Source organism: Lactuca sativa, chromosome 5 (assembly GCF_002870075.4).
Source record: "Lactuca sativa cultivar Salinas chromosome 5, Lsat_Salinas_v11, whole genome shotgun sequence".
In the NCBI taxonomy this organism is placed as follows: Eukaryota; Viridiplantae; Streptophyta; class Magnoliopsida; order Asterales; family Asteraceae; genus Lactuca; species Lactuca sativa.
Window position 1 is genome coordinate 315377211 of NC_056627.2, and position 11342 is coordinate 315388552.

Genomic DNA, 11342 nt, shown 5'->3' on the forward strand with positions numbered 1-11342 from the left:
CTAATATTAATTAAACAATATGATTTCTCCTTTAATATATTATTCTCATAATATATTAATAAATCATATTTAATCCTTTCTCTCCATAATTCATCCTATCAAGTTGCTTTGGTGAAGGCAACCCAAAAGGACCATGCACCATCGGATCAAGTACATACGAAAATAGTTATGGACTTAGACACTAATCCAACATGTAGAAGGGTAGATCTATGGTTTGGATCATCTGCATGTCCTGGAAAACCTCTGTATGGATTAAGACCTAAGGGTACTCGGCGAGTCACAAGGGTGTACTCGGCGAGTTGCTTGAAGATGGGCAGGAACTCGACGAGTTGGAAGAACAACTCGGCGAGTTGGTTGAAGATAGCCTTGGACTCGGCGAGTCTGCTCTTGGACTCAGCGAGTCTGGTCGTGAGGTCCTAACCTTCTTCTGGTTGAGCCGTGAATCGGTGAGTCAAGGGAGGACTCGGTGAGTTGGATGCGAGGGGACTCAGAGTTGTGAGACTCGGCGAGTCTCGGGGTGACTCGGCGAGTTGAGTCGCGGATTGGGGAAGTTCTGAGCATGGGGACTCGACGAGTCATCGTGTTGACTCGGCGAGTAGAGTCAGTCAGGAGGTTGACTTCACATGAGTCGCATCCAGCAGCTCTATAATCCCCTCCTTGATGGTACCACACTTCACATGAGTCGCATGCAAAATACCGCGAGTGATCTCGAACGTATTGAAACTTACAAATCCTCTCATCAATCGACTCTGCGCCAGAGCCTAAACCTAAACCAGAACCTCCTCCATGATTGCTCGTCACCATTCCTAAAAGAAACCATACAAATAATAAGAACATTCCCGAAGAATTTCTCATCCTAAAGGTTCTTAGAATCCTCACGATTTTCCTTGATTCATGTATGGATCCTGTGCTTTCAGTAGTACGGGCCCACACCTATCCATACTAAGAATCTTCCTGAATCCTCTAAGTCACCTCCTTATAAAGATACTCCTAAAACCTACCAACAACGCTCCATTCTCATTAAAGCACTTCCTAGGCTCTCATAGGATTCCCACCTCACCCTACCATCAGCTGCTGAAAAAATCCTACTAATGTCAGCTTACTACTTCATGAATACAATTACATGAAACAAAGCGTAAATAATCATTCGACTAAAAGACTTAACCCTAAAACGGTTATCAGACAAGATTTGTGCAATAGCGCCAAATAAATCACTCCAAAATTATTTAACCTTCGCAACATTTAACTTAACATATTCATTTAATAGTTAACTCACATCAACATGAGTCCTATGAAACACAAAGTAAGCAACATTCGAGTAGTAAAAACTCTTTAGGCCATAAAACATCCACATGCATCCTTCATAATAGGCATCTCTCCTAATATGCATTCTAGCATGCAACCCTAAACATATCCTTATGCTACCTTCTAGCATACAAAACGTATAACATAACAACATGTATGGGTATTCTGGAAATCACTTACTTGAGCTCAGTTGATTGCACGAATCTCGCCCTTTTCATTGTAAAAGTCTTTTTAGAAAAAAAAATCTTTCAAAAAGATTACCAATTTCTCAGTTTGAGTTTAAACACACCATAGAGTGTGCCAGAATCCATCAAACCAAGGCTCTAATACCAACTTGTAATGTCCCAAAATAGGGTTTCTTAGCCACACATGGCTAAGAACAAATCAACCAATAAAAATATGGAAATAGAAGTGTTTAATTCTTACAAATGGAACTAGAAAATGTTTGCAATGATTTGGTCTTCTCAAAAGCTCCAAGAAATCCCCTAAAATCGCCCAAAATCCATAAACTTGCTCCCAAAACCGTCTTCGACTGTAAAATTGCGATTTCATCCAATTTAGTTCTACAATTAACTTGTGACGGTGATTACCATAACACCATGCGTTTTTTTTGCACGGTCATGCCTTTTTCACATGTGTTTATAGCATGGCCATGTGTTTTTGGCATGGTCGTGTTTTTTGGATCAAGGTTTGTAGTGTGTTTGATTCGAGTTTAAAGAACAAAATTAAGAATAGAAAGCATTAAGAACACAATCGTAAATAAGTTCTGTTTGGCTCGTTGATTAGTCTAAAGGAGTATACACGCCAAGAGAGAGAAAGTGAACAAAGTGCCCAAAAGCTACTCTTTACTTCTATACTAACGCTATTTATAGGGTGATAAACTTACAAAAAGTATGTAAGGACTAGACATTAAGCTTCAACATCTAACGGTGCTTTACGAAATACCTACATAGCGAAGTGCTATACTTCGACACTACACATACCAAGTAGGACATCGACACTTGATACGTGTAGATTGTACTAGTTTTAATCATACTAACTAAAACACAAAGTAAAACACACAAAAGGCAGTGTACCTATTGATTAGTGATAGTTTCATTTTATTTACTTCTTTTTATAGTTTATTTTAGCACATTCCATCTCATTTTAGTTAATCTTCATGCATATTTTCTCTTTTTGTTATTTTTCTCCTTTACGGGGTGCTTTCCAATCTTTTGAGCTTATTTGCAGTATTTATCGAAGACTATTTGTTATTTGAGGTTTTGGAAGGAGTGCGGAACTTTCGGAGGCGTGCAATTTGTTCGTGGACTTGAGGTGGTACAATTGGGATCGGTGTCAATATAAGCAAGAAGCGCATTAGACTTAAACTTTGGACAAGAGTTCGAGCTACGGTAGATTGAAGGAGAGTTGGATCATTATTAGAGTCTGTGGAGTAACACAATTGGGCTATCAAGACTTGCACAAATGGGCTAGATCATAAAATAGAAGATTGGGCTGGATGGTATTTGTATTGGGCCAAAGCATACATTCAACATAGGGATGAGCAGTTTGTCCCAAATCCCGATCCCGTACCGGTACCATACAGGAACCGGTACCGAACCGTACCGAATATAAAAATACAGGACGGTTCTTGGTACTCCAAATACATGAAATTCGGGAATCAGTACCGCCGGTACCAGTACTAGTACCGAGTATCAGTACCATTCTCGGTACCAGTACCGGGGTTGTTAATTCGGTTCGGTACTCTGGATTAATTTTCGATCAAATTCGGTATTTGGGAAATCGGGAACGGCACCTGTTGGTACCGGTTCCGTCCCACGCTCATCCTTAATTCAGCGTGACCCATACGGTCCGCATGGACCCATACGCAGTCCACGTGAATTGTGATGAAGTGAACCCTGGTTTTGACTTGTTGCCTCTATTTGTGGAAGGTTGGTGGGTGGCTTTTGGCACCTTTTTGAATCCAGAAATGAGCCCCTTTTTGCTGGAGATTGGAGGTATTATTGAGGGCTATCAGTTGAAGAACACATACAATTTTCTCTCAAGAAGGTTTTGGAAGATTTGAAGATTTTTGAAGATTAGTGTAATTTCCTTCCATATTGCAACTAGAACAATGTTTGGTACCACTAAACTATATTGAATTTCTTTTACTTTGGCCATGCTTGGCTAAACTTTCATTTGGTTGATTAGGGTTTTACCTATGGATGACTAGTTGCTTTGAAGACTTACTATTATCTTGTGTTTGAAGCTTATGAAAATGTTTTTTAGTTAAACATCTTGTTGTGTTTATTTATCTTTGATCATGAGCTTAGATGAATGAATGCTTATTTTTTGTTGACTAATGTCTTGGTTAAGTAATGGACCCTCAAATTAGTAAGAAACAAATGGTTTATATGTTTGTTTTCATTTAATTTAGACCATGGAAATGTTTCCTCCATAATGATAATGTAAGAATTTGATTATCTTTTCTACTTGGTAACTCTTAGAGCTTAAATCTAATTGATTTCACAAGATTATATGCTTCATTGATTTTGTGACTTTAATTAAGGAAATATGTTAAGAGCTCCTCTAGCCATTTTAATATCTAAGAAGAGTTAAGGTAATTTGTGCTTATGAATTGCTATAGCCAAGTTAAACCAATTCACAAATGTTATTCCATTAAGTCTAATGATAAGTCAACGATATCATCCATGTGGTGTACATAAAATCAACCAATTTCACTTCATTGAATTTAATCAAATCTTTTACTTGTTTACTTGTCATATTTACATTCTATCTATTTTTAATTTTGTCAAACAATCAAAAAGAACTAACCCCCCCCCCTTTGACTTTTACTTTTGTTTTACAAGTACTTGAACAAGTGATTTACATAGAGATTTAAATTGAACCAATCTCCGTGGATGCAATCCCTTTACCACTATACACTATTTTAGTTTGTAATATTTAGGGTATTTATTTTGTTGGCCTCGACAACCACCAAATTGTGGCGTCGTTGTCGGGGATTGGTTTATTTTTAATCAATTTGTTTCTCTATGCCCAGATCTCATCGTACAAGTGACTTGATTTACAGCCCAGAAATTGAAAGAGAAGCAAGGCGTTTGGTGAAGGAAAAGCGAATTGAACGTGGTCAAACTTGTAATCCTCACGAGGATCCGAAGGTTGAACCCGCTTCGTCAAGTGATACGGAACCCGATTCTAGTCCCGACCCTCGCCAAGAAATTCCCAAAACACCAACTCTACAACAAAATCCACGCATTATTGAACCAATTGTAATGGCGGACGGAGGAGAAGCTCCTGAAAGAACTTTAAGGCAAATGATGGAAACTGATGTTACATGTAACGCCTGTGTTTCCGAGCTTGCCATTTTTAGCAATGTAATAGTCTAGGTTAACCTTTGTAACCCGTTTTGAAATAATAAGAGTGTATTATTTGAGTATTATGTGTTTTGTGCTTAATTGCTTAATTATGTGGTTTGATTAATTAAGAATAAAAATAAGCGTCAAAATTAAAGTGTCAAATAAACTTGATATCTTTAGATATGTTGTAGTAGTTGAAACGAGGTTTCCGAATATATATAGAACGCCCAAATCTGACTTCGTATGAGGAAGTTATGATTTATCGAAGTTTCGGCTTAGCGGTATGCAGTCTGAAATACTCGATTTGAGATCGAGCGGTTTTTAGCCGAAGCAATCTAAACGAGGATCGAAGGTCTCGTTGTTGGTATCGAAGCGATAAAAAGTTAGGAGAGAAAGGACGTCAAACGAAGAAGTTATGAATTTATAACGAAGTTTTTCTGTCCCGGCCTATTAAAAATAAATAATAAAAATAAATTTAAAATTAGCTGACGAAGTCTAAACGAAAGTTGTAGAGCGTAGTCTCACCTTCGCGTGGATATAAAGAACGTCCAAAACGGAGTCTGTATGAAGAAGATATGAATTTTCGAAGTTTATTAAATAATTAATAATTAAATTTAATTATTAAATCCTGGTATTATCCGAAGACGAGTCATCGGACTCATCCGAAGTACGCCCCGCGTACTAGCCTACGCCCCGTGTACACCGAGGTATGTCGACACTCACACTCGAGCACTTCGGATACGTAAGCAGTGACGATTTTGGAGCAGTACGCACCGCGTACTGCTGTACACCCCGCGTACTCCGAGGCTCCAGCCTCCTATAAATAGGATGCGAGGGCAGCCGACTCAATTGCTATTTTTCTCTCTTCTCTCTCCCGTTTTGCATCGATTTGCATGCCAGAAATACCCCGAAGCCCCGGTATTATTCTCGAGCCCCGAAGCAAGTCCCGGGATCCCGAAGGTCCCGAGAAGTGCGGTTCCCGAGCCGAAGCTCTGCCCGCGAGAAGTTCGATTTTTGTAGAGATCTTCCAGATCTGCTGAGTATTACTACTTCTGCAAGTCGTAGTGCTGTCCGATCATCTTCTGATCAAGTGAGTGTATACTACCTTTCATAAACACGATAATAATACAAGTATGGTTTGAGTGTATTAAGTATATTGTTGTTTATATGCGTGAGTGTGTGGTTACTTTCTTCTAACGCATAATTATAAAGTATTTTCTACGAAATACGTGTTATGTGTATATTTTTTGTTATTTGTGTGAATGTATATTCACTCTCTTCTATCTCATGGATCTGATTTGTTTTCAATGAAATACGTGTTATGTGTGTGTGCCTCATCTGTTATGTGGAATATGTATTGATTAAAGCATGCTATGCAGGTTTTTTAAACTATGTATAAAAATGTATATTTTTATCTACTAATATGTTGGGTAGAACATGGGTAGACAATTGGTGTGTAATAAACAGATGAGAGGCCTCGTTGTTGTTTGATTAGTCATCTAGCGGAGTTTAGATGACGACCATAGACTTTTCTAGACAATCTTGTGGAACGCTAGCAGGTTCGCCACCTGTAGGTGTTAATGAACTTGGGTGTTCATTCGTTGTACTCCATCCCCCTCATGGTTGCCTTATTTGACTTATATTGTTGAGGAACCCCCGAAGCATGTGTTGTCGCCCCGATGAAATATTCTTAGACTAGGTCCCTTATGTTAGTTCTTTTAGGGACATAAAGTGAGAATAACGGGAATGGGTAATTGGGTTATTGTTGGTTGGTGGAAATTAAATATAATTACTTATTGTGGGTTGAAAACCCTATATGCTCACCAGGCTCCCAAGCCTGACCCACTCAGTTTTATTTGTATTACAGGAAGTGGCGCGAGGGCATAAGATAGATGAACCATCAAGTTGTTTTGTTTACAAGTCTGTATATGTATATATTTGTTTAATGACTTGTAATGTTATCGTTTATGCTTATTGGTCTGTATCGGAACATGACACCCCGAGTTTTGATTATATAATGAAAATACATTTCTTTTATGAAATGCTTTGGTAAACATTGTTTTATCATGTTTTGTTTTTAGGAACAAATTCTAACTGGTATCAATTACCCGGTTTTGGAAGGAGGTTCGGAATTGAAGGTAAGTTTAGTCCATCACCTCCCAACTTTTCATGGATTGGAGAATGAAGACCCACATAAGCATTTGAAAATGTTCCACATTATTTGCACTAGCATGAAGCCACTGTTGGATTAGTGTCTAAGTCCATAAGTATTTTGGTATGTACTTGACCCGATGGTGCATGGTCCTTTTGGGTTGCCTTCACCAAAGCAACTTGATAGGATGAATTATGGAGAGAAAGGATTAAATATGATTTATTAATATATTATGGGAATAATATATTAAAGAAGAAATCATATTGTTTAATTAATATTAGTCAATAATTAATTGGTAATTAGTTTTGTAACTAAAAGAGATTAATTAAACTTAAGGGACTGGAGTTGTAATTATAAGATAATTGCAATTTGGGCCATGGATTGCCTTTTATTATAAGGTTGACGAATTCTATGGGGGAAGCCCATATGAAATCGTCCAAGGCCTTATGGAAAGGGCTCCATGGGTTGCTTAGGGCTTAAGCAACCAATTTAGGGTTTCCTTGTTAGATAACCCTAATTGCCTCACTATATATAGATCCCTTAAGGACCAAAAACGTGGCTAAGCTTCTTGCTAGGGTTTCACACGAGTTTTGGTAGCCTCCATCCTCTCTCCTCCTCATCCTCTTGCTTATGGTGTTTGTGAGCCATTAGAGGAGTGACACTTGTGACTCTAAGCCTTCCAAAGTCAATTCAAGGAGGAATTGGGATTGTTATTAATACATAACAATCAAGGTAACATCTTAAACCTAATTATATGTTAATATCGATTCTAATGTGCTAGAATTAGGGTTTATAGTCTTGGATACTTGCATGTACAATAGAGAAACCTAGATCCAAGCATTAGGGTTTGTGTGAGCACATAGGATGTTCTTAGGACCAAAACCCATCAGCCACAGGGGTCAACCAATGACCAAATCAAGCTAAGGGCATTCCCCTTTTCATTGGTTGATAGAGCAAAGGATTAGTTCTTCTATCTTCCCCCGGGGTCAATCAACTCATGGACCGACATGGCAAGAGATTTTATTGATAAGTTCTATCCCGCTTCAAGAGTCTCAAGTCTTAGAAATGAGATTTGTGGCACCCGCCAAGGTCAAAATGAGACTTTTCATGATTATTAGGAAAGGTTCAACAACTTGTGTTATAGTTGCCCACAACACCAAATTTCGGAACAACTCCTCATTCAACACTTCTATGAGGGATTGTTGCCAATGGAGAGAAGACTAGTTGATGCCTCAAGTGGTGGTGATGTCTTTAGTAAAACCCCATAACAAACAAGACAAATTTTCAACACCATAGCCACGAATTCTCAACATTTTGGTCCGCGCCAAGATATGAAAAGAGACACACAACACAAAGTCAATGAAATGGGATCATCAAATCTTGAGTCTAAAATCAAAGATTTAACCTCTGTTGTCCAAAAGCTAGCCATGGGAAAAACTCCACAAGTGACGGTTTGTGGGATATGTGCAACAATGGGACATCCTACGGATATGTGACCCATTCTTCAAGAAGATGCGGAACATATAAATGCCACGGGAGAGTTCCAAAATTACCACAACAAACCATCCGGTTACCAAAATGCTTACAATTCAAGTTGGAAGCCAAATCCCAACATGAGCTACAACCCAAGACCATTGCCTCAAAATGCATTCGTTAGACCCTCTTATCCACCACCACAACCTCATTAACAACATCCACAAACACACTATCAACCCAAACCGCACCCTCCACATCACCAACCACCTCCTCAATCCCAACCAAGTGGCTCTGGAATGTCCCTTGAAGACATTGTCAAATCCCTAGCCACTAGTACCCAACAATTCCAAAAAGAGACAAGGACTAGTATCTCCAACCTTGAAGCACTAATGGGAGATATAGTCACATCCATAAGCAATTTGGAGTCTCGTGGTAAACTCCCTTCTCAAACAGAAAAGAACCCAAATGTCAATGTGGTGACCTTGAGAAGTGGCAAACAAACCGGGGAAAGTAGTTCAAAGAAGAAGCCAAGGGATGAAGAGGAAGAAATAAAAGTCATTCCCATTGAAGAATCTATAGTTAAGAATGATGCACAAGCCGGACTCCCAAAGAAGATAACCCCTCTAGTGACTCCAATAGCCACTCAACCGCCATTCCTTTCCCGACTTACAACTTCGAAGAAGAAAATGGAGGAGAAAGAGATTTTGGACACCTTCCGAAAGGTGGAAGTAAACATTCCTTTACTTGATGCAATCAAACAAATTCCAAGATATGCAAAATTCTTGAAGGAGCTTTGCACCAACAAGAGAAAGTTGAAAGGAAATGAGAAAATCTCAATGAACGAAAATGCATCCATGGTTTTACAAAGGAAGCTTCCACCCAAGTGCAAAGATCCGAGAATGTTTACGGTTCCTTGCAAGATAGGAGATGTCACTTTTAGTAGTGTCACGCTTGACCTTGGTGCTTCTATTAATGTCATGCCCTATTTGGTGTATGAATCATTGAATGTTGGACCTTTAAGAGAAACTAGTGTCATAATCTCTATTGCGGATAAATCAAGTGTCTTTCCTAGAGGTGTTTTGGAAGACGTCTTAGTGCAAGTAAACCAATTGGTCTTCCTGGAGGATTTCTATGTGATTGATCTAGATGAACAAGTGTCCTCAAAGTCAAGTATAATTTTACTTGGGAGACCATTTTTGAAGACGGCTAGAACAAAGATTGATGTGTATGTGGGAAGCTTAACAATGGAGTTTCATGGTGAAACAATAAGTTTTAACATTTATGATGCTATGAGATATCCTAGTGATGTTTCATCCTTGTGTTTTTTTTGATGTTATTGAACCATTAACCAAAGATTTGTTCGAGTTTTCTAATGGTGACATGTTAGATATGGTTTTGAGCAAAGGGTTCGATTGTGGAAAATTAGCCAAGAAGTTGAAGCTCTACTCACTAGACCCCGAAGTTGAAAGATTGGTTAACCATTTGGAGACCAAGAAGAAATTTAGTGTGAAGAAAATTGAATTACCTCAAACTCACACAAGATTGCCACCCTCCCTTGTTCAACCGCGGGAATTAGAATTAAAGGTCCTTCCTGAACATTTGAAGTATGCGTACTTAGGAAACAACGAGACTCTTCCGGTTATCATTTCAAGTCACTTAACCAAATCTAAAGAAGAGCAACTCCTTAAGGTGTTGAAGGAGCATAAAGAAGCCATGGGATGGACGATTGCGGATATCAATTCGTTGATCCCCTCCACTTGTAGGCACAAGATCTTAATAGAGGATGAATGCAAGCCAAGTAGAGACGCGCAAAGAAGGTTGAATCCGCCAATGATGGAAGTGGTCAAGAAAGAGATTTTCAAGCTCTTAGATGCAGGAATGATCTATCCAATCTCAGATAGAAAATGGGTGATCCCGGTTCAAGTCGTGCCGAAGAAGATGGGGATCACGGTGGTCGAGAACAACAAAGGTATGATGGTCCCCGCCCATGTGAAAAACGGGTGGAGAGTATGTATTAACTACCGAAAACTCAATGCAAACACAAGAAAAGATCACTTTCCATTACCTTTCATTGACCAAATGTTAGAATGGTTGGCCGAGAAATCCCAGTTTTCACCAAATCCCGGTGACACTGGAAGACCAAGAAAAGACAACATTTACATTTCCATTTGGCACTTTTGCATACCGGATAATGCCATTCGGATTATGTAACGCCCTGGCTACTTTCCAACATTGTATGGGTAGTATCTTTTTGGAATATGTTGAAAATATAATTGAAGTTTTCATGGATGATTTCACGGTTTATGGCAACTCCTTTCAAGAGTGTTTGACCAATCTCACCAAAATTTTGGAAAGATGTATTGCAACAAATTGGGTTTTAAACTTTGAAAAATGTCATTTTATGGTGAGTCAAGGTCTTATTTTGGGTCACATTGTATCAAATAAAGGAATTGAGGTAGATAAGGCCAAGATATATGTTATCCAAAGCTTACCTTACCCGACTTGTGTTTGGAAAGTTCGTTCTTTTTTGGGCCATGCAGGTTTCTACCGGAGATTCATCAAAGATTTTTCGAAGATAACAAGACCAATGTGCCAACTCTTGCAAAAGGATGTTCATTTCGAGTTCAATGAGGCGTGCAAAGAAGCTTTCGATAATCTCAAAGAGTTGCTTACATCTTCCCCCATCATGCAAGCACCAAATTGGGATCTCCCCTTTAAGATCATGTATGATGCAAGCAACTATGCAATAGACGTCGTTTTGGGTCAAAAGAATGGACGAGCCTCCCATGTGATATACTATGCATAGAGGACACTAGAAAATGCTCAAAGAAACTACTCTACTATGGAGAAGGAGCTATTGACCATATTGTTTTCCTTGAATAAATTTTGACAATATCTACTTAGTAACAAGGTCATTGTGTATTCAAATCACGCAGCTCTTAAGTACTTGACGACGAAGAAAGATGAAAAGCCTAGACTCATCCGGTGGATTTTATTGTTACAAGAATTTGATTTGGAAATCCGGGACAAGAGTGGATGTGAGAATCTTGTTG

General features: G+C 38.8%; 1 protein-coding gene across 1 annotated transcript; it reads left to right on the forward strand.

Moving 5' to 3' along the window:
• Positions 1-8678: 8678 nt before the first annotated feature.
• Positions 8679-11095, forward strand: LOC111887960 (uncharacterized). Its single transcript, XM_023884091.1, has 3 exons — positions 8679-9546; positions 9644-10258; positions 10830-11095. Exons 1-3 carry the CDS (start codon positions 8679-8681, stop codon positions 11093-11095), a joined length of 1749 nt encoding a protein of 582 aa, XP_023739859.1.
• Positions 11096-11342: the final 247 nt, after the last annotated feature.

Bases quoted from the DNA above. Each gene is read 5' to 3' on its own strand.
- LOC111887960 (XM_023884091.1), top strand. From the start codon at position 8,679: ATGGGAGATATAGTCACATCCATAAGCAATTTGGAGTCTCGTGGTAAA. The intron at 9,547-9,643 runs GTGAAACAATAA...CATTAACCAAAG, and splicing joins CTTAACAATGGAGTTTCATG to ATTTGTTCGAGTTTTCTAAT. The intron at 10,259-10,829 runs GTATGATGGTCC...TGGGCCATGCAG, and splicing joins GGTGGTCGAGAACAACAAAG to GTTTCTACCGGAGATTCATC.